General features: G+C 37.3%; 1 protein-coding gene across 4 annotated transcripts in view; it reads right to left on the reverse strand.

Annotated features, from left to right (window-relative positions):
• Positions 1-2298: 2298 nt before the first annotated feature.
• Positions 2299-24326, reverse strand: part of spon1b (spondin 1b) — a 97694-nt gene continuing 75666 nt past the window's right edge. The window contains exons 7-17 of one of the 4 annotated variants that reach the window (XM_066700478.1): positions 20036-20100; positions 14684-14698; positions 12911-13112; positions 11434-11574; positions 11099-11174; positions 10506-10688; positions 7348-7518; positions 6675-6842; positions 6377-6541; positions 5273-5536; positions 2299-3636 (exon numbers count right to left, since the gene is read on the reverse strand). In XM_066700478.1, coding sequence (XP_066556575.1) covers positions 3473-3636; positions 5273-5536; positions 6377-6541; positions 6675-6842; positions 7348-7518; positions 10506-10688; positions 11099-11174; positions 11434-11574; positions 12911-13112; positions 14684-14698; positions 20036-20100 — 1614 coding nt within the window. In that variant the 3' untranslated portion in view covers positions 2299-3472. Of the gene's footprint in view, positions 3637-5272; positions 5537-6376; positions 6542-6674; positions 6843-7347; positions 7522-10505; positions 10689-11098; positions 11175-11433; positions 11575-12910; positions 13113-14683; positions 14699-20035; positions 20101-24326 lie in introns of all 4 variants that reach the window. The other 3 variants (XM_066700477.1, XM_066700480.1, XM_066700479.1) reach the window with 3 other exon arrangements.

A 24326-nucleotide genomic window follows, 5' to 3' on the forward strand; every position in this document is an offset into this window, starting at 1 on the left:
ATTATGTGTACTTTATTGTACTTGTGTAATCAACTTTGTTACGAAAAACTCTGTATATATGTCAGCCTGATGGTTTCCGTTGTCAGCCTCGGCTCTCATTCACAAACAGAAGATCGATACCTTGCACATACTGCTAATCCATCACACAGTGTCTTTATGTCTGAAGAAAATGCTGTACAGTGGTAAGTTATACTATATGTGTGATGTACTATTTCAAGAATGAGATAGCTTTGTCTTTTCAAGGGCAAGAATAATTCCTTACTCCTTGTTCAAAGTAATTCAGCTGAGCAGAGCCAGGCAGTAAGATTAAAACTTACTATTTGTTATGTATGATTTGAAGATCTAATAATCAGATGTCATTATCTGATGTTTTATTTATTTTGCTGCTGATTATGTCAAAAAAAGAGAGAAAGAATAGTACATTAATTGAAAAAAGAAAAACCTCCAAACCTGATTGGAAAATAATTGAAACTCATCCTGTAATTATTCTAAAATGTAACGCAATTATGTATTTCTCACACAAATAAATGTGATTAGTCCTGCACAAGGGATACAACAGCTCTGTGTTGCTGAAGGAGGGTCAACAGCAAATCATGCAGTCAATTACTTCAGTCAGGAAATTGTATAATAGTTGCTATCGCCACAGTCACAGACGGGCATGATTTTGCACTACAATAAAATGTAGTGTATTACAGTTCAGTGTTAACATCGTAAAGTGTAGACACTGACTGACTTGTATTTGCATATTAAAGGGGATATGATGTAAAAATAGCTGAATTAGTCTTGGGGGGGGGTATTTCCACTATATGATCAGTTATTATTAAAACATCTTCTTAGAGGATTAGTGAGAAGTGCAGCAACTTTTAATTGTGTGTTAAAGATCAAATGCGTCAATTTAACTTTTGCCCATTTCTCTTCCATTCAACTTGCACTCCAATGATACTCGCCTGCATACTAGCATACATACCACATATTCAATAATAATGAATGCATAAAGAACTGTCAGATAACTGTGAGATAATTTCCCTTTCTGAATTACTGTACAGCATCGACCCTATACCTCGTAACGAGCTGTACATTCACTGCACAAATCCAGCATTTGTCTCCCTCAGGTGATGATCAGAAGATATTGCACTTCTGCTGCTTAGGTGTTACTGGGCCCAAGATTGTACACTTAATAATGATTGTGTGCTTGTAAGTATTTGGTTTTGTGTGTGAAGGCTGGAGGCTGAGGAGAGTTTTGGACAGGGTGGACAACTGCATCTTTTAGCTCAGTTTTAGGAATGCATAAGTGTATGTTTATACTGTGCTTTATGTTGTTTGTGTTTTGTTTTTCTCGGGGGGTTTCTGTGTATCTGTGTGGGAGTGAGAGTAAACTGTAGGATTTAAGACTGTATTGTCAAGGGTTTGATTATATTAACTACCTGAAGCAGCTGTATGGTCACTGGCAGCAGTCAGGGTGGTGTGGAGAACGAACTGTTTGGAGCAGAATACATTGGATGCTCCGTTTACTTTGTGAAACATCGCAGTTACTGAAATCTCTGCAAGCTGTGGCCAACCGGCGGCTAAATTACTAAATCTGTCGCCTGGTCTGAGGGAGCCAGTCGTTCACTCTGAATGGTTGACTGGTTGCAGAATTCATCTAAAATCCTTAGGGGATCTCCAAAGATGGTTAAAGTGGCTGTATAAACACTTAAATGCATTCCACGTGAACCACTGAACTCTAGTCCAGGCATTTGGGACAATTAAATTCTCTTCACCGGAGACAAGAACACATCTCAGATATACGTGAACGGGGAATTGAAGTTACAGTAGAAATGGTGGTCATGACAGTAAGCCGTACTGAATGGGAGTTAACATCTTATTTTCTATGCAAATGCCCCCCTCTAGTGGCTGCCTTGCAGCACTGCTCTTCTTTCCACTTTTATGAATGGCTTCATGATGCATTCCAAGTTTCACAAATTTGCATGTCTCCATCTAGTGGCTTTCTATTCAAAGTACAGACAGTTAAAAATATTTTGCATCACTTCAAGACTATCTGCAAGTGTATGATTAAGCAAATCCTCTGGCTATAGCTATAACTTTGTTCTGTGTCAGCCCAGATCCTGAACCTGGACTTTTAAGTAACAACTAAAGCATTCATTTCGTTATAACATTTGATAATGTGCAAAGTGCAAACATTTTTTTATTATTATTATTTAAGCCACAATTCATATAGTCTTCACACTCTGCCCGGTACCGTACAGTGTGTCTGTAAATAAATAAAAAGCATAACAAAATAGTCATTCAACACAAGCGTTGTCACTTTTACTTTTATTGTAAAGTGATTTATTCCAAAATAGTAATATGTTAGAGAGAGACAGCTACAAAACATCTACACAAGACTTTGGTAAGAATTCTTTGTGACATTCTTATCAAAATTCCACAGCAAAAGTAACCAAAATTCTAATGATGCACAAATTTAACAAAACAAACAAACAAAAAATGCTATTAACTCTTAACCTACCATGTTTAAATTGTAGAGCGTTTACATGTCATACAATTGAATAAAAACTCACAACGGATTTTTCTAAAAACAGCATCTCGAGGCTTATAAAATGCTGGAATGGTTACCTGTGCTTTTTAGTTCAGGAATATAATATACTATTTAAGAAGTTACCACAGGATATAACAGTTCTATTTCTTTATAACTGATTGGTATTTTTATGAATAGTATACCACAACAAGTTTACAGTAATTTTGCAAGGAATTCTAAATGCAACAGAGCTATTTGTACACATGGTGGAAAATCAATCTGTTTTAACCAGACGGGTTGCTTTTTAATCAATTTGCTATTGATTTTGGGTGACCCACCCTGATAGCACTCATTCTGGCTGCTAGATTTGCTTTTACACACGACTCTGCTCTCAAGTTAAACGAGGCGCAGAATAAGGGAACAGGAGGTAACTTGACGGGATCATAAATCATATTTGGTGCCCTAGACCAATTAGACTGCAGGAGCCTGCCAAATTGAATAGATTCCCATGGGAGGATACACATCTTTAGATTATCTTTAATAAGCGCCCTCTTCCTATAATTATTCATCGACTCATACTAGAGTAACTTTAGTAACTTAAAACTACGGCAACACTAATGGGATACTCGGTTGACAGTGCTGGAGACACAGTGCAGTTGAAACCAGAGGAGACCTTAAAAAAGTGTCTTATTAATGCATTGTGAATATTTCAAAATCCAGAATAGTGATTACACTGGTGTATACGACCACAATGGAAGGATAACTATAAGAATACTGTAACTGATCATGTGCCTTATTTTGACCTGCCCTTCTAAAAGCTATGAATCCTAGGGCTTCAAGTTCAGGAGCAGAATTTTTGCCCCCATTGCTGAACCTGGATTAAAACAAGACTGATTTTTCTCCCCAACAGCTCTAAGAGAATGCATCTCCGAGTCAAACAGAAATGCACTTGCAGTCTTAACAAGGATGCACGTTACATGCTCGGATTTCCTTCTTGTCTTTGCAGCTTGTAAACTGAGCGTTCTTGAATCTCTTTTTCACGGTCATGAATCTCTCCTGAATGCCTCCCCCACACAGCTTGGTGCAGTCGGTCCATGCTGACCAAGGTCTCATTTTACATCCTGCAGAGAAAGCAGGAGAAGAAAGGAAGCAAACAAACAAACAGAAAAAGTAGTGTTATACAACTGTTCAATAAGGAAAAGAGACCAACATTGGCAGCAACAAATATACATACATGCATGTTGTTTACCCTAATGATTTGGTTACTAAGTTCAATATATATTTTAACATGAAAAATAATTACTCAGCGGTGCAAAATTAAAATGATAACAATCTGAAAGTTTAATGTGACACTCCCCCACTCATCAGGATAAATAAGTGTTAGCTTAGCATGACTAAACATTTTTATGAAAATGGCCCTTAATGTTTTAAGATATTCATTTGTTTAGGGAAATATGCATATATCTGTTGAGAAGCAATCCAGCTCCAAAGCAGGCCTGGTAACTTTATTCAGAGTCAATCAATCAGTTCTGAAATTATCCTTTAGGGTTGTTTCCTGCAAAGAAATTCCACCAAAAGTCCCTTAAGACTGTGGTTTAGAAAATACTATAACCTTCTGGGAGACTAGTTCTTGGACCTTGTTCTTGGGAAGTAGACTGAGCCTATTTTCCCCTCAAAATAGGTTACTGTAGTAGAACACACAGCTGTGGATGTCAAAAAATGTGACTGCTATTTTTAGTAGTGCCCTCTAAAGAACCTTTTAGATTTTCCATTGAAAATCCAACCAAGATGGTTTGTTGGTATATAACACAATGTTTTCGCTTATTCCTGTCAAGTAAAACATACATACATAACACAATAATACTAATAACAACAACAATAGCACTAGCATATATACAATTATTATATAATAACATAGTAATTGATGCATATAATAACATACTAACTATTATTACTATTATTATATGACTTTCTATTATGCCCTGGGATGGACTGAAATCCCATTCAGGGTACACCCTGCCTTGGACCCTGTGTCTGCCATTTTAGGCTCCTTTACCACATGAAGCATATTAATAAAAGTCTTTGTATTTCCCAAAATAAATATTTATTCAGTATCCACTCATATTTCACACACAGATTTTAAAAATATTTAATGCTACATTTGGATGTGAAAAACACATGGGCAAAGTATTTATTATTCAGATTATTTTAAACTGTTACCATCAATCTGATTAAGACCTTAGCAGTAGTTTTAGTAGAATTAGCAGTAGAATTATTTACTATCACTACAGAATGGTACTAAGATTATATTCTTGGTTTAAAATTGAGACTTTCTTACGATATTTAATTAATAGTTTGTTCCTTCCTTATATTTTCTAACATGCCTCCTAACATACACAATATTGCAAACTCCAGTGTGAAATTATAATTATCTTCTACAGTACCAGCACAAATAATCAACTCTACAAAGTGTGTGTGTATATAAAAAAAAAAAAAATATATATATATATATATATATATATATATATATATATAGAGAGAGAGAGAGAGAGAGAGAGAGAGAGAGAGAGAGAGAGAAAAAAAAAAATTGAATACATAATTGATTGATTTAAATTGATTTAGCCACACACGTTGCAATATAGATTTGAGGTTCTGGTTTATGTCACTGCAGACATTTTTTTTTTTTTATGGTGCAGCATAGCAGGATGTGGTGTATGTGGGTAAAAGTGACACCCGGAACATGACAATAATACTGACCCGGGTGCTGCTCATCAGTAATATCATCTCTGCTTTGTTTACTCCTCCTTTTCTCTCTGGCTTCTTTGCGGCGTCGTTTCTCATCGCTGGAGCCCCGGTTACACTTTCGGATTTTACATTTCTTCCGCTGTACCGTCTCTGGGCAGGGGTCTCCCCCAAACTGAGGCTCCAGCTTGATCATTCTGGTCCTGATCATGTGACCCTTACCACACGACTTGTTGCATTCTGACCACTCCGACCAGTCTGACACCATGCAGTCGGTGGCTACAGTGAGGAAGAATATGCATGTTAATGTGCAGCACCTTCAATGCCCAATAAAACAAATTATTCCAGGTGCTTCCCTCATCCCTCCCATCCTCCTCCACTGCCTAATTAGCCTAATGTATTTATTTCTGGGAACTAGATGAAGTCATCTCCCAAGAGTCTTTCAGATTCACTCATTAACCATGTCTGTATGGATGTTATACAAAGCAATCTATTTTATGAATCACTTTCCCTTGATGCATAAACATAGGAATATGAACCCTTTAGCCTTGCGATGGAAAATAATGCACTGTCATTCTGACAGGTTGGTAAGATCATCTAAACAATGGCAATCATTTATGTAATTACGATAGTCTGTGAATGCTACCTCGGTATTCTGAAAAAGAGAATACTACCCAAAGGGGGATGGGCTTATGGGCCTATGGGCCGCTGTGCTCTGTGATCTGCTCATGCAGATCCTCTCTCTGCCTGCTTCAAACAGTGCAGCACACAGAGCTTGTGCCACACGCACACAGACTCGCAGGCCACTGCAATTGCATCCACAATCATTGGCGCTTGGAAAGGGCCTGACCTGGAAGGGCAAAGCTAGTGCAAACGGGTCTGCTCCTCCGAGGAGAAGGGAGGAGGATGGATTGCCATCAACTTGACATGAAAGGGACAGAAACAGTCTTGTTTGGACTATAAATGAATCACAGAATAAACTCAGCTCTATATTTTAACAGAGATGTACACAGCAGCTTCAAAATAAGCCCATGAAAGTAAATGCTGTGGGGTGGCTACAGTCAAAATGCCCGTTGCCCGGCACCTGTTCAGACGTATTGTCTCGGCTAAGATACTCACGGCACTCTGGCAACATGCACTTCTCCACTTGCTCCAGCTCCTCGTTGCACTCGCCCAGCTCCACGGGAGACTTGAGCATCCGCTGCCGGGTCCTCATCCCTTTCCCACAGGTCACACTGCAGTCGCTCCAGTCTGACCACGGAGACAGCATGCAGGGGATGGTATCTGCAGTGAGAGGACAGCTGTTTGACACTGTCCCTTAATCACCAGGGCTTTTATCTCCACTATACCCCGCAGTGCTTTAGAGAACACTGTTGTAAAGTATAGTGATTCATTCGAAATACTGAGATTTACTCACGGCATTCAGGCATCATGCATTTCTCCACCTCAGTCAGTTCTGTGCTGCACATTGACCCGTCAGATGGAGGCATCTTGACCATCCGCTCTCGCTTTTTCATACCCATCCCACAGGTGGCGCTGCACTCATCCCACTCCCCCCACTCTGACGTGAGGCAGCTGCTAGGCACTGAAATGAAACATCCATGCAAAGAAAACACATACATTACTACCTTAAAGTAAAACATAGATTTAACTGGCTAACAATATTACGTTACTACAACATTATGTCAAAGTAGTGGGTTTTGTTCCAAGAATTGTTGCTTCAACTTTGTAATACAACATAATCACAGCGTTTATTTGAGTCAAGTAACATTTCTAATGTTCTCACAACATTACAATGTTGTGTTGGCCCCAACCAACCCACAACCACAACCTTCCTACGATGTGTTCGCTGGGAAGAACTACATTTTTAAGCACAACACACAAATATCAGAACACACCCACAATTCACCAGTCCGGACTGAAACTGGCAGCCTTCAAAATTGCAGAAGAATGCGGAAATAAATATTCCATACCAACACATATGATTCCAATATTAAAACATATTTAGGTAAAAAATTATATTTTAACAACCCTTTAAGTACAGTTCACTTTAAAAACAACAAACAACAACAACAGAATGTAAAACGTACAGCAGTCCTCATTGACGATGCATTTCTCAGTCTCCTCTGTCGGTAAAGTGCAAATGGAGCCATCCTCTGGGAACTGTTTGACATATCGCTCCCTGGACCTCATGCCCATGCCACACGAGACACTGCAGGGAGACCAGGTGATCCACTCTGACATCATACAGGTGGACGCATCTACTGGAGAAGTAAACGTCCTTCTTAATGCTGTACCATTATGCATCAGTATGCACATTTTTGCTTCACAATTGGAGAAGGTAAATCATTCAGGTCCAAATCGTTTACATTTCCACACTGAGGGTGTAAATATCAAGCTGTAATGTATAGGAGTATCTCTTGGAAAGAAATGAGTACAAATCACTTACAGAGCACATCGCTTATGACGGATTATTGGAAAGAATCTACTTTTTAATCAAGAGGAATCTTTTCAGACAGGCAGATGGCACCTCATTTGTCAAAGAAAATAATTAAGTCCTACGTTTGTCTTTTTTAATTAAATGTGATATGTTTATCACAAATTTGTCGGGCCTATCAAATATCTTCTCTTCAGAGTCCTTGATGCTGCAACTCAATTACGCTTAAATGGAGCAAAATATAAAGACATAATGCAAATTTTGGTGGAAAGAAAATATTAGCAACTGATACTTTTTACTCCACAGATGTCACTGAATGATTCTACTAGTTTAACAATTTTAAACAAAAATATTTGTTTGACTAATTCGCTACAAACATGTATGGAAGATAAGCAGATTAATTGTAACTACTCAGTAGATTGTTAATTAACAGCTTAAAACATATGTCCCACTAATAACATTTAATTCTCATAGACATCTGGTATTTCCAATTAAGAGGATTTGGGGATAGTTAACACACAATACAATTATGCAATTTATATATGCTGTGATTACTGTATTGAATAAAAAATGCGCATATGGTTAAGGAACAGTATTTTTTTGCCAAATTTAGACACAAATTGTATTGTACTTTTAGAAAGTATGTAGCTTTAAGTATGATTTCTTTGCACATCTTAAAAAAAATGAAAAATAACTTCAGCAGTTCATAGACCTCAACGTTAGAGCATAAAGTAGAAGAATCTATACAAAATTACAAGAACACCTTTCAAAATTTAATGTAAATAGATTTTAGATAGGACTGATGAAGCACTTTCCATGGATTTACTCTCCATTTCGCCATCCTAGATTGTATCACAAGTGCTCACTAATAAAGGAGAACTAAGTGAATCATTAATAAAGCCTGTAAATAAAAGTGGCCCTGATGAAGCCCCCAGAGGCCCAGTGGAAACCAAGGATGCTGCAGAGCAAGTATTATTAATCAATGTGAATTGTTAACGCACCATTAAATAAGAACAAAAGCAATTCAGAACTGAAATACGAAATCCTGAAAGAGTTTAGAGGGTTTATTAATCAATAATGTACGGTTGAGGAAATCAAAAGCCTTGAACAGATGCAAACAGCTATCACCTCCCCACAAGTGAAATATATCTCCTGTAACGTCTAATAATGGACCTTGGACTGAAATCTTAGAGAGAATCCAAATTGACAGTATTGATGAAGAAATCTAGCAACAAATGCAGGAAGCAAGGATGACAAGGAAAAGGCTATTTTATCTTAGCTATTGCTGAATTCAAATTTAGACTGTAAATCTGAGGATTTTGTATGAAAATATTGTATTTTAGTTACGACTTGGTTATTATTTATCTTGTTGCAAGCAGAGAAAATCAGGAATGCAACTTATCTGGTAACTCATGTACAAAAAATCCACAACACTAATACCAGTTAAATTTCTTACCTGCTATTTGTAAACCAGCTTTGTATTATTTCTTAAACAGATATAACAGCTGTCAAAAAGGTTCACTTGGTAGAAAGAGTCTGGAAAAACTATTTTAAAGAATGCTAAGCAAACATCTGGAAGGGGTTATATATATACACTCACCTAAAGGATTATTAGGAACACCATACTAATACTGTGTTTGACCCCCTTTCGCCTTCAGAACTGCCTTAATTCTACGTGGCATTGATTCAACAAGGTGCTGAAAGCATTCTTTAAAAATGTTGGCCCATATTGATAGGATAGCATCTTGCAGTTGATGGAGATTTGTGGGATGCACATCCAGGGCACGAAGCTCCCGTTCCACCACATCCCAAAGATGCTCTATTGGGTTGAGATCTGGTGACTGTGGGGGCCAGTTTAGTACAGTGAACTCATTGTCATGTTCAAGAAACCAATTTGAAATGATTCGACCTTTGTGACATGGTGCATTATCCTGCTGGAAGTAGCCATCAGAGGATTTAAACAATGCCCAATTGGCACTAAGGGGCCTAAAGTGTGCCAAGAAAACATCCCCCACACCATTACACCACCACCACCAGCCTGCACAGTGGTAACAAGGCATGATGGATCCATGTTCTCATTCTGTTTACGCCAAATTCTGACTCTACCATCTGAATGTCTCAACAGAAATCGAGACTCATCAGACCAGGCAACATTTTTCCAGTCTTCAACTGTCCAATTTTGGTGAGCTTGTGCAAATTGTAGCCTCTTTTTCCTATTTGTAGTGGAGATGAGTGGTACCCGGTGGGGTCTTCTGCTGTTGTAGCCCATCCGCCTCAAGGTTGTACGTGTTGTGGCTTCACAAATGCTTTGCTGCATACCTCGGTTGTAACGAGTGGTTATTTCAGTCAAAGTTGCTCTTCTATCAGCTTGAATCAGTCGGCCCATTCTCCTCTGACCTCTAGCATCAACAAGGCATTTTCGCCCACAGGACTGCCGCATACTGGATGTTTTTCCCTTTTCACACCATTCTTTGTAAACCCTAGAAATGGTTGTGCGTGAAAATCCCAGTAACTGAGCAGATTGTGAAATACTCAGACCGGCCCGTCTGGCACCAACAACCATGCCACGCTCAAAATTGCTTAAATCACCTTTCTTTCCCATTCAGACATTCAGTTTGGAGTTCAGGAGATTGTCTTGACCAGGACCACACCCCTAAATGCATTGAAGCAACTGCCATGTGATTGGTTGGTTAGAAAATTGCATTAATGAGAAATTGAACAGGTGTTCCTAATAATCCTTTAGGTGAGTGTATATATATATACATATATTACATAAGGTAGGGAAAATACCCCCCTAAAAAAAGTTCTCACCTTCATCACTGCAACCTGGGCCCATGCAAGGCTCAAAATCCTGGGTGTGAGGGCAGGGCACACTGAGGTCTAGCTGGGCCTTGAGCATCCTCTGTCGCATCCTTTTGCCCTTCTCACAAGTGGAGGAACTGCAGGCTGACCAAGGGGACCAGTTGGAGTAGATACAGGTTTCAGGAGTGTCGTCTGTGGAGGAGAGGGGTATGACAGTGTCTTGGGACGTACGTTATCAGTCAGAGACTGTCAGCACACTACAGTCAAAGAGCTAATGTTTCTATTTCCCAAATCAACAACCCCCGTGAAATGATAGTCAATTCAAATCAAGGGTATTCATCTTGAAATGTATTTATTTTTCTCATGAGCCACGCAATGGAAATTATGGAATTTAATTTATAGTCGAAGAACAATAAAAACCTTTTGAAAAACTGTATTTGAGTTCCTTTAAGGGGGCAAGTGCCATTCCTTTCCTTAAAGTTAGCAATTAGAAAAGTAATACATTTATATACAAGTTAAAACTGTTCAAGCCTCATTCATTAAATGGTCTTACATGGTAATGTCTAACTGAAAACCGAAGTCAAATAACAAATCAAAAATACCTTCATCTTTTTCTTCTTGCGCGAGATCTGCCACAATATCATCCACGTTATCAGGGACGATATTACACTGTTCTCCCTATTGGCAGGGAAACAGGATGAGGTAAACAAGAATAGATATATCCCAGTGCATATTCTCATGCAGGACAGTCTGCTTTATATCATTTAAAACAAATTATAGTTTTAAGAGTTGAGAAATGGGTCAGTGAAAAGCACAGGTAAGATGCTATGATACACAGACCACCATGCCAAGCACATTACTTAATACTGCAGAAAAGCACAGACACCTGAGAAGAGTGGACACATATCTGGGAAAGGCAAGTAAAGAGAAATGTTACCTTTCTTGCAATTCTTTCAATAACTACTCTGGCAACAGGAGTAATTGGGCCTCCCTCCGGGTCATAGAACGGGCTCTGTGGATGGTCCAGGCTGGTCAGTGGTCTAATTTTCTCTTGAGGAACTGTTGGTTTGTTGGGTGACTGAAAATAGACAGGAAAGAACCAAGGATTAGACTGTGTTTCCTTTAGCTCTCCATTAGTGAAGCCATCGAGAAGCCATTTAATTGCAATAGGAAAAATGTATCGACTGTAAACTTTTTAGAAGTAATTTAAATCATTACTTCAAATTGTTTGTTCATTAGACCACTCTCTATGTAGTATTTTCCAGCTAAAATAAAACCCTAGATAACAAGAAACTAACATAATAAAAAATACATTTAATTATTTAACAATAATTTAAAGAAGCCGTTTGTATTGCAAATGTCCCCAAACAGTACCTTGGCATCACTAACTGATGCGAGACTGTTTGAATGACGACGACAAGAGACACAAATAGAAATGCTTATGCTTTAGCTCAGAGACGAGAGATTAAGAGGGGCTCATATCTTCCTTCAAAAATATTTATATAAACTTTAAATAAAAACAGATGTGTGCAAATTCAGGACCCTTCGGGAATCGGCCCAGCTTAGTGCTGCGTTTTGACAAGTGGAAGCCTGGTAAAGATTAATGGTGGGACAGGACTGTTTAAACAGACTAGGTGTTTGGAATATCCCTCTCCCATTAATTTCTGCCATGAAGAAGCTACAGTAATGCCTGCTGAAGCAGTGCGCTGAGAGCATCCATCTGCACTGAAAAACATCCCACCGGTAGACCCGGCCTGGATTGCTGAAGCTCAGCATGTTTCAAGCTGATATAATAGTCCCTCTTACTATTCTTAGTCCTTGGTCCCCTTGCGTAGGCTTACCGGTATGTTAATTAGAAATGTTTACCACATAAATTGGCTATTGGTATTCTAGGGTCTGTCAGCTGTGAATTACTTCAACATTGCATGGTGGACATAAAAGGAGACATAATAAAAATATTGCCTAAGGGCAGCAAAAATCAATGCCCTGGGAAACATCTCTGTATTTTAATCACGTCATTTACATTACAATTACAACCTATGTAGAAGAGATGTGTATACTCTATCCAAGTTAATATAATCATTTTTAAAAATCATTACTTATAGTTATTATATTAGTACTCTTGTGTTATATATACAGTATACTTATTCATAATTAATAACAATATTAATACAAATAATGATAAATCACATTTCTGACCAGCAGATGGCAGAGTCTTGTACAAAGTTCTATACACAAATGTATCAGTGTTTCTGTAGAATATTCTCTGCAGAATATTCAGCTATTAAACTGAGATCTAGACTATCCTCTATGAGTACTACGCTTTGTAACAAATGCAGCTCATACATTCAAATAAAAACATGCTGCCAAACGTCAGCTCCTAGGCCATTGATTTTATTCCTGTTTCCACTTACCTCATAAGTTACCCCGTTGTCTGTGCCGGCATCCCATGGTATCATGTCCTGCACCACTTTCTGAGCCCAGCCACACTCCTTTGTGCAGAGATCCTCGGCTGAGAGGCCTACGTTCCAGTCCGGGCTCGGCCCTAGCATGGTGAGGAAGGACATCAGGTGTCGGGTCCGGTCCACGGAGAATTCAGCAGAGGGCGCTGCTCTCCTGCAAAGCATATCGGCGGAAAAGAAAAGACAGTGGGCTCGATGGTTCCCTTCCCTCCCCTTAAAACGGGGTTCACAGACCAGACTGTAAGAGAGGCGGCCACATGCAAGTGCTTTTCACAGTCCACTGTTTGCTTAGTTTATAGAAATGCTGTCAGAGAAAGGTCTCTATCAAAGGGTTATACAGACAGAGAGATTCACCATACGAACAATAGTGTTTAATACAATAATAACACAATTTTGTCATGTTATTAGCTTACAATAATGCTAGATGGGGGGGGGGGGTAAGAGGGTCTATTGCACACAAACCAACAAACTGCAGCACCGCTCAAAGATAAGATTAAAAGAAGCTTAAATTACTGTATGGCATGCCAAATTCAAGTATGGCAGAATACCAGACAGCTTCATAGGAACATAGAAAACATTATCCTTGCTTCTCACACCAAACTAGCAGATTTCAAGATAAGATATTTTCTCAAAACCCTACTGTTTCCCCAGTTAGCCCTGTCGTGATTATTTATATTTCAGTCTGTTGCAAAATTCCCAGATGTGGACTTCTGCGTCCTGCTCAGACTTTACATTAAATTATTGTTAGCTTGCTTATTTGCTTTTTTTGTGATTTATTGTGGTGTTGTTGTTATTCAGAAAAAAAAATCCCTAGTGTGTGTGTGTGTATCTTTCTGTGTGTATAGCAAAAACAGATGGTCCATATTTTCCTTTTCGCTCAAGCTAATAAAATCGCTTTCCTAAGGTTGCCGTTTGCCGAATACTTAATACAAGGGATTGCAGTTCACCCAACCTGCTAAGCATAGAGAAGCTTAATATAAGGAGTCAAAGAGCATGCTGCACTTCATAAAAGCATGGGAGAAATGCATGATAAAGAGTTACAAATGCAACAACTCTGCATGTGTATACCTTAGCATTTTCAGAATTATAACTACTTATCTGTCTATTTAAAACAGGATTTCCATGTACATATGAACTATTTAATTGGGATAGGATAATGAATAATGACTGAAAAACTAACCATCTAAAGTAATTGATGAATATGGTATTGATATTTTTTGTGTTGTATGCCTTCTCTCCTGCATTGTGGCTCACAAAGTCACCAGTGATGCTGTTATGTAATAGAGGTTGTTCTGTAGATAATTTCTCTGTATCAAAAATAAGTTATTGTGCCAATGTTTTGCTCTTCCTTTTAAAACAAGGGTACATTTTAAGTAACTTGAGCCACTAATTTTCACACTTCGAATGCTAAGTCACTTAAGCATAATGAGATGTAGTACTTTGTATCTTGTTACATGGATATTGGAGGATATGAGTTAGTTAAAGAAGGTAAAGAGAAGTGTCAACTTGTGGTGGGATTTTTCCAGACACTTCAAGACTTTAGCAAAGTGGTACATGCTAAATAGTGGTAACTTCTTTTTTATTAGCATGGAGAAAAGCAAATCATTTTGAAATCCATCTCTATATAATCGTGGTTTTTATCAAGGAATATGTCCCTGTTGTCAGATTATTCATCTTGAAAGGATTACAAGGGTTGAACACAGGTGTTAAGAAAAGGCTACATACCGTTCATTTAATATTCTTTTGTAGATATGGTAAAATGTAAATGGGAGGAACAGGGGTAAAAAGAGAAAAAGGTAAGGCACAAGATAAAACAAAGGAATGCTCAAAATAAATCAATAAATAAAACATTTTACAAAGAAACATAACATTCAAAAGAAAACCACAACAGACTAAGTTATAGGCCCTAATCTTCCACTGAGATCAAATTAATCATCTAATTAGTTTATACTATAGCGAGGGCAGTCTGTGAGTGTAAAATGAAAAGCGATAAGCTTGATATAGACTTAAACGCTCTACTTGTTTGATCAGATCCTATTGCCCTTCAAAAAGCATCAACTCGCAATCTGACAGTGTTTTGCTCACTCTGTCTTTTCGAGGTATGACAGCTCTGTAATAGTTTTGCTAGTCAATATCTCTGCACACACACACACACAGGAGTCCAGCACGTCAAAACATTGTTCACTTCGGGTATCAGAGTGATTGTGTCTGAGGAAGAAAGATAGTCACTTCTCTGTGCAACCTACTGAAGAGAATGTGAGAATCGACCGTAGGACTACAAAGCAATCGCACACTTCATTGTTCGACATAGACATTCAAGCCTGCTTTTTAAAGAAGATGGTATTCTACATTTTCAAACAAAGCTTTTAAAATAACACAAAAATATATGAGATAAATTCTTTCTTTCCTGAGAGAAATGCCAACGAATGATTAAATATTAAAACAACAAAGCTGCATTCAGTAGTTCAACAAATCTAGGGTATTTTCTTTCATCCCTAAAATATACACCGTGTATATACTCTTAGAAAACATCAGTTCAGAAATGCCTCCTATTACAGTATTCGCTAAAGCATACATTGGTGTAACACAAATAATTTGATGTCTCAGAGGACTGATAATATCAGCCTAGTCTATGCAAAAAAAAATGGGAACAGAACTAACCAAGAAATACAAAAAACACAATTCTTATCCTGTAGATCGAGAATTGAGATGAATGTATTATTATTATTGCCTGCTAGTCCCTGTTCAGAAAACCTGCCACAGTGCATTGGGGATATCCTCCTGATGTGAAGTTAAAGTATCCCACTGCTTTCCAAATCATTTCAGAAAAGGCTCTCCACTGGACAGAAAATACGAGGAACACCTCCATGAAGATAATGTGCAGAAACGGCGAGGCAGACTACTACACTGTTTCCACGGCAACAAGTAACTGCAAATGCCCTTGACTCTCTGAAGTACCAAAGTCATCAACCTGTGAAAATGTTTTCTAATACCATAACACAACATTTTGTTAAAGGTTACTGCTTTCACATCTGGACTCATAGATTGGCATCCTTACCAATTATAAAGTGCCTTTATGCTGCCCAATGTGCCAACTGGAGATAAAACTAAGACCACACTGATGTACAGAGTTCAGAAAAGTTTTTGAGGCTACAGTAACTCTGTGTTAAGAAAATAAAAATACAACCTTTTTGTATAAATGTTAGCCGCTTGCTTAAGAGTAGATTATGAGCACTGGGTGGTTCATGTTTTAAAAAGTTAAATATGAAAAAAAAGAGGACAAATAATCAGAGGCCTGAGGGAATTTCTATATTGCTATTGTGCTATATATACGTTATGCTAAACTGATAAATGTTCCAAAGTAATTTTTGAGGCTATGGTTACCAAATTACAACATCAGGTATCCATGATTATGTAATATTGCATTAGCATTAATAATTATATTTGAAATATGTTTTACTGCAGCTACACTAATACACAATTTCTCATTTTGATTTTTTTTATGTATTGATGTATTGATATTTAATATTGTAAACAGAAATGTGATTTTTGATATGGGTATGCAGAAATAGGCTACTGGCATGAAATACTTGTTCCAAAATTATATAATCTGAGATACTGAAAGATTTCTGATACAGTTATTAATTCACAGATGTGTATATATACAGGTATATATATTTGTTTATTTAAAAAACATATGGAATACAGAACCATAGGTCTTTGACTAAACCCTCTTATTATTGTGAGAAGAATCTTAATCTGAATCTGAATTTGCTCTGTATGTCTTCCAACTAAAAGCTCACTATAAATAGGATGTCTCACAATATTAAGTCATGTAACTATAAAGTTAAACTCCAGCCCAGCTGGCAGTTGCTGTGTTGAGGTATACGGCCTCCCTCAGGAAAATATTTTGCCAGTTGTTTGTTTCTGATCATCAAAAAGCTACGCACTTGGCAGGAAAAACAACCTGCAGCTTAATCCCCCCTTGATGATAACTAAAAAATAAAAAATAAAAAGTGGAAAAGCTTTCATTCTGCCAAATCTGATTGAGATCTGATAGCACATCTTTAGGCTAGATCCAGATCCTATCCCAACAAAAGACTGTCAGATTTGAGGTAAATTATTTCTGTACTGGAGTTAACTCTTCATAGATGTTTCTGTTTGTTGTTTAATATATGACCCCTCCACCCCCCATCCCCTGTTTGGCTTTACTGGCTTTTCAAAACCCTAAAACATAGAAAGCATCTGAAAGTCTTTCACAATCAAAGCAGAACTACCTGTCTACAATGCAAGGACAGAGATTTCAAAACCTGAAACGAAGGACAAATTGCCAGGTATTATAGTTCTCAATAAGTTTAGTTAGTTAGTTTGTGTGCTGTCATTTCTTTTCTCAAAAATTTAAGATGTTGGAAACATAAGACATCGATAACATGCTATCACGCAATGGTATCAGCCCACACCAATCCAAACTGAATACTAATAGAGTCCAATATAGAAAAACGTATAGTAATAAAAGGGTTGGGATTATAAACTTAACTAGACACCACTAATTATACACAAAATAATCATCATTATATATATTTATATATATATATATATATGTGTGTGTGTGTGTGTAAGAAAAACACATATCATAAGAAGAAGAATATAACAGTTCATAATCATAAGAAAAAAGAGAATCCTTAAATTACAAAATGTCGTGAGATCTTAATTTAATTCTGTAATTATTCTGTATCATATTTCTGTAAACTATGGATGCATGTGATTGTGGGTGTAAATCTAAAGACTATATCAGCAAATTAAACAGCAGGCATGCTGTGCTATCCCTCTCACAACAGTCTGTCTCTATGGCCTCTTCCCGATTCACCAGTCCAGTTCATCCCAGAGGTGTTCTATCTGATTAAGGTCTGGTCCCTGAGCAGGCTATGACATTTTTTTTCTTCAACAGCACTCTCATTGAAATGCTGTGTAAGACGTCCAGATTTATGAAAGGCTATTGTTCAGTTGGTAAATGTATGAACCCTCACCATCATTTTGCATTCATGCTGAGAAGTAATTGTTAGAGCACCGGACCTCTGGTACAATGGTAGTGGGGGGCTTGTCCCTTTACTTTTGGCAGTCCGGGTGTGTTTGTGTGTGCGAATACAGACCTTTCCCAGAAAACCTACTTTTCACAGAATAGTCATGAAATGTAGTTTTGTTCTTGGCCCAATTAATGGACCTGCTGAGTAATGCAATTAAATGAATCTCCATCAGTGATCACCACTTTAATAAGGCCGGAGCCATAATGAAGTAGCCTGGGTAAAATGACCTTGAAGTGCTTGGGAGTGCTTCTGTGTTTTATGCATTTTAAAGAACTTTCAAATATCAAACAACTCCATTAAAGCTCTCAATGGCTGGGGATTAATTGCATTGATAGTGACGAATCTTGGACATGTTGTTGTACAAAGGGCTAACATTTTTGTGTCTGCTTTTACTCTCAAAGGATTTGCAACATGTCATTGAATTTTCACAGATTAATAAAACCTTCACGTTTTCTAAATACTAATTAAGTAGTCCTGTACAAAAAGTTTGCTGGAGAAATCGGCGGAAAATCTACATCTTGTTAAAGTCCTCCTACTACAAAATACCTAATATAAGAATAGATTCAGATAAAATAATAGGCAATAAATCACACATAAATGAAATAAGATTGAGGAAAATGCTGTGAAAACCACACACATCATCAAACCATCTCATTCGTACTGTACACATTATTACAGTAAGATTGTTTTGGACCTATGAATCCTGAAAGGAGTTTGGATTAGAGGTCTTAAAGACAATTTATGGAGCATTTCTGTATTACCTGTTGGTGGACACATACCGTGTTGCTTTTCAATATTACGGTGTTCTCAGGGACAGTTATTTATGAGTCTTCAGTGGGATTTTTGCTGCGGTTTGCACTGTCTGAATTGAATGTCATTCCTTGATGTTCTTCCTCACGTCACATGCATTCATTCAAAATTGCTCCAAGGAACTACATTCTTTCAAAAGCAATATGGAAATAAGTACATAGATATTGTAGCGATCCTGGAACTGTTTAGGATTGCTGTATTGCTGCCCCTGAAGGGACTGTAAATAGTTTGTCATTTTGAGTTTGAGATTGCCCCCTCTATAAAGGGATACTGAAGGGGGGAATCAGGCCCTGTGTATCCCTGGGGTTCCCTGTTCCTGTCCCTGGGGGTCTCTGTGTGTTTTGGGTGGGCTTGGCTTTCGAAGTCCTTAGTCTGTAAGCGTAAGGGAATAAACCCGGTCTACTTGGTACATGATTACCTTGTCACTTTCAATTTTTTATTTTGGTCATTTAAAGATAAATAATTAGTGCACCTGGAACGCTACAATATATATATATATATATATATATATATATATATATATATATATATATACATGCATAATTCAAAAAATTATTTTTCTACAAAATGAATGAAAGACTTCCAGCTGACCTGCTGTGATAAAAATCTGAAATCAAATTGAAATACCCCAGCTATACCATTCATTTCCAAATTACCGATTTTTTTGACTGCCTGCACAACACTGTGTGATTGCCTTTTTTATACACACAATACATCTGCTCCTACAATATCTGCCACCACTTTCACACTAAAAATGTATAACATAAAAAAATAAGAATACTTTACAATTATATTGATGTATTTTGCTAAAGTTACATGTGGGGATATTTATAAAATATTTTATTAAAACCTAAATCAATCTAAAATGGTCTTTTACATTTTAAAATGGATCATAATAGTAATAAAACACAATTTCAATCTCTCTCCTATTATCAGATGCATTGAATGTATTCTGTTTTTGTCTCACATGTGTATTGACACATGGATAGGAATAATTCGTTTTTTTCTTTTCTTTTCTCTCTATGCCATACACCTTATTAGAGAATTTTGTAATGGACAAATAAGACATTTCTTTAGCATTTCAGAGCCCAGTACTGAAGCAAACAAATGAAACGATGGATACATATAGCATGAATTGCATTTTCCAGCAGCAGCAGAATTATACTTTCCTCTACCTACTTACACATTCAAGGGTTGCCACGCAGGCCACTGTGCTTTTGCTTTGATGACTGTCAAAACTTCATCCCCCTAGAAAGACAGAAAGGGCAAACAAACAAAAGCAAAATATTAGTCGTTATACGAAGCAAAACACAAAAAAAAATCTGCCCTGCATTATCTCCACAACATTAAATATCATTACTGCATTTCACTCAGAGAGCAAAGAAGCTGCTTCAGAGGAAAGGACACGATGTTAGGGAACAAAGGTGACATTCCACGTTGATGGAGCGACAGTTTTAATGCTTCATAAAGTATTTATAAATATTGAATTAAAGCTCTTGGCACTTAATCCTGCAAAGTCAGAGAATTTGGAAAGGTTTCCACTGCTATTCCCATCTTGGATTATGGTTAATGAGGAATTGAAGTCTGCTAGTCAGAACGTGCAACAAAGGTAGCGTTAGCTTCTTAATTTTTGACTTGTAAGGGAAACAAAATGACTTAAGATCATTAACATTGATAACTGAAGACTATAAAGACTCCCTTTATGTACATACTTAATTAAAACAGTACTTAATAGTATAGTACAATGGTACATTCATAATGCCTTGTTTGTGTTTGCTCTGATTGGTGTATACAAGTATGTATCTAATTATTTATTAATACACACAGAGCACACATAGGTCGTTTAACATGATTAAACTGGAGTTAGTCTTGCAAGTAAGCAGGTTAAATATAAGGCAGCGCTTGAGAAAATATCCTACCTTGCCTTTGCAGATATATTTATGCTTCTTGAGTCATGGTACGATCAAGTTAAACAGAATGGCAGCAAATCTGCTTTCAAATGCTTTAAACATTTTTCTATTTCTGCAGGAAAAGGGAAACTTTCAAGTTGTGGAGATGATTGCTTTTGCCGAGCCCAGAGTGGTTAAAAAAAAAGGAAAAATTGGGACATGCTAGTATCACAGATTCACTGTCACAGTGAAATATTTATAACTTATCTGTTTACTGTTAGCAGTGGCATATTTATCAAGCTTCCCTTTATTTTAGCAGAGTTATGATCCTTTTTGGGTCAGCACTGGAGATTCACTTCAAAGAGCGAGATATAAATACACAGTCAGACAGGTCGGAGATGTTCACTATTTGCACCCAACCACAACACAAGAACATCTGCATCAGCGAAATCTCGACTAAATTACCTGGAGACAGAAGCCGCAGAAGCCGTGTAGGAACAGGCAGCTCTCACTGCATCTATCACCCAGTTCCTTGGGCACTTCTGCTCCTCCTGCTCCGAGGGTTTTAAAATGTACATCTCACAGCTCTTCTAAAAGCTATTCTGCAGATATATCTCCTACTTACACTACAATGCAATATTATAAGTCACTTGTAATTGACAGATCCCACAGCGCTCCCCTTTCGCCTCGGAAATAATTGTGTTTTCCCACCCTAAGTGGTAAATACAGCTGATGTCCCATGCTGTTTTTAATCCATAGATTTCTGCGAGGTTTGAATGCTGCTGTATATCACTGCTGTAATCACAGGGGACTATTAAAACAATGAATGTGTGCTTGCACTGAGCATTTCACTGTGGCTCTCTTATTCCATTAAAAACAGAAGTCGAGGCAATAGCACTTGGCGTGGAAAGTGTTGTTTGTGGCAGAGCTTTTAACCCCCCTTTTGCTCGTACTGACAGTATTAGATTAATATGGAATGTGGCAGTGTGGATTAATGTTCACTTACAGTAGGCCGGCATCCGAATGAAGGGTTGTGAAAACATCACCAATACAGTACAGAGTTTCTGATTGAATGAATATCTGTAATCTCAGTTCACTGACTCCCCAATACTTCTACAATAATCCCATTGATTTGTAATGTTTTTAAATGCAGTTGGTATTTTTTCCATTCAAAGCATGACATAATCCCTTCTCATTGTCCACTAAATCAAAATTACACGACCTCTATGTAAATAGAGGTTTCTTTTTAGAATTTATTTTTAAATGTGCACATTATTTTACTTTTAATCCTCCTAGGCACCGTGGCTTTGAAAGCTTAACACATTTATTCCAGTAGAAGCTAAATTACACTTGGGCTTGTCTGCATTTGACTGCAGTTTTAGTTCGCCACTTCTTATGGCCGGCTGGAAACTGGAACCGGTATTTTCCCTTGAACTCCTTTTCCAAATGTGAGAATGTGACACATCTTTGGAGGGGGTGTTTTATTTTGTTTTTTATCTAAACCCAGATTGGTTGCCACATCATGTATCTGAGAACTATTAAAAATTAAATGTATCTAATCAAATCAATCAAAATGCATGTATGTCTTGTTTACTTTAAAGGCTGAAATCAACTCCATTTATGTATATTTTATTTTGTTATCAACAATCTGCAGTACGTGCGCACGTTTCTAAACTAAAAATGGATTTGTTGTTTTATGTGAGGGGTATGGTCCTCAAAGGACGTATGTATTACTCTTGACACGTTCTGTGTGATTTACAGGGTTTTTTTCAGGGCTGTAAATGCCAAATGTAAAATGAAACGTCGGGAAATCAAGTTGATGGAGTATGCCTCTGCAGGACTCATATTCTGCTGAAGCAGTCCTAAAGGGGCTCATGTACATACAATAAAGCAAGGATTTACGGTATACGAGATTACAATACCATATGTGTTCAAACCATATGTGTTTTAGATATTACAGAAGCATCTGTAAGGACAAGGGTGAATGGTTTAAGACAAATCCAACAAGGAAAGGCAGGGAAACATTGTGTAGAACCCACACAATTCTTAAAGACACACGCTTCCTCAAAGGGATTTTTAATAGGCTGGGCAACTTACGTGTTTGTATGAAGTGAAATAACTTATAAATCTGTGTAATGAACAAATCACTTTAAGTAAGAAAAACTAAACCTATGAATACCTTTTATTTCTATTTTTTTCTGGTGTAGTTTTGAAGTTCTGTAAGCTGGTGACATCCAATATTTCATTGGTTAAAGAAACCAAAAAAAAAAAAGTTGTAGCACAAGCTTTAATTAATATATAACAAATGTAAACTGTTCAGCAGAGTGAGGCATACATCACAGTATTGTACAATATGGGAAAAAGTATGTAATGTTAGAGCCAATTACATCTGTCTGTATTATTATACATTGGCAGAAAAGGAACTACATGGACAGAATACAATTGTAATTTAACAGAAAGAAAAGGAGACTGTGTTTCTCTCTCTCTCCCTCTCATAGTATCAGTAAAAACAGGATAAGTCCAGTTTAGTTCAATCCACTCATATTCATCATAATAAAAAAAGAAAGCTCAGCATCTCCTGGTCTGACCCAGTATGATCTTCTGGCTCTGTGTCACAAACGGTTAATTTGAGGTGTACAATATTAAATGTCTCTCTCTCTCGCACTGACTTCTGGAAGTTTAACAGGAAGCAAAAGATATTATGGTTTTGTGGCTTCAGACAGCTTCTCAATTTGGTGATGTATCTTGTGTTCATATATGACCAGCTCCAGCTGGAACTGGATGACCATTCTTGGGGTGCGAGTGACACGGACACTTAGTGAGCATTAGATTAAGTGCAAACTGATTGTATGAAACATAGAAAAGTATCAAATATAGTTCTACAAAAACAGTCTGCCGCTTGCATCTAATTTGATTTTATGTCACAGTTTTTTATGTCCCGGTCAATACTAAGATGGATTGACGGCAGTGATGATGGATTCCTCCGAATATGATTTAATCTGCTGCGAGAAAGTTAAAAGTCATTGCCTGTGATGTGTTTTATCCCTCTCTCAATCTTACTTCTGATGTTGTATATTACCTTGTTTCTTGACTAAATCTGCTTTTGTTTATTTTTAATTGCCCGCCTGTTTGTCCACTTTCTTTTTTTAGTACTGCTCGGTGCCTTACAATTTATTCAGCAGTTTTCATAATGACAGTAAGACAGGTGCTTTGTATGTATTTAAAAATAGGTTATTTCACAAGCAACGATAGGAGCCTTTGTATAATGAACTCTGATTGCTGTTTCAGGTTATTTTGAAGGGGGAAAGTAGTTATTTTATGGTCTTGTGAATTCATCCCCTCAGCTTGAAGTGTTACATTTAAGTGAACTGTCTACTGAGTTTGTCATGAAGACATCACAAAGCGTATTCACTTCAACATATGTGTACAACACTATGGGATTATTTAAACCTACGGAGAAAAAAATGTTTGAATTTGTAATATCAGGGATATGTCTTATTAAGGAGGTATAAAGAAAGAAAAAAACATAGTTTGACAGTGTAATTATTAGAGGTAGAAGTAAGATGAAAAACAGCACAGTAGTCA

Source organism: Amia ocellicauda, chromosome 4, assembly GCF_036373705.1.
Source record: "Amia ocellicauda isolate fAmiCal2 chromosome 4, fAmiCal2.hap1, whole genome shotgun sequence".
NCBI classification, from domain to species: domain Eukaryota; kingdom Metazoa; phylum Chordata; class Actinopteri; order Amiiformes; family Amiidae; genus Amia; species Amia ocellicauda.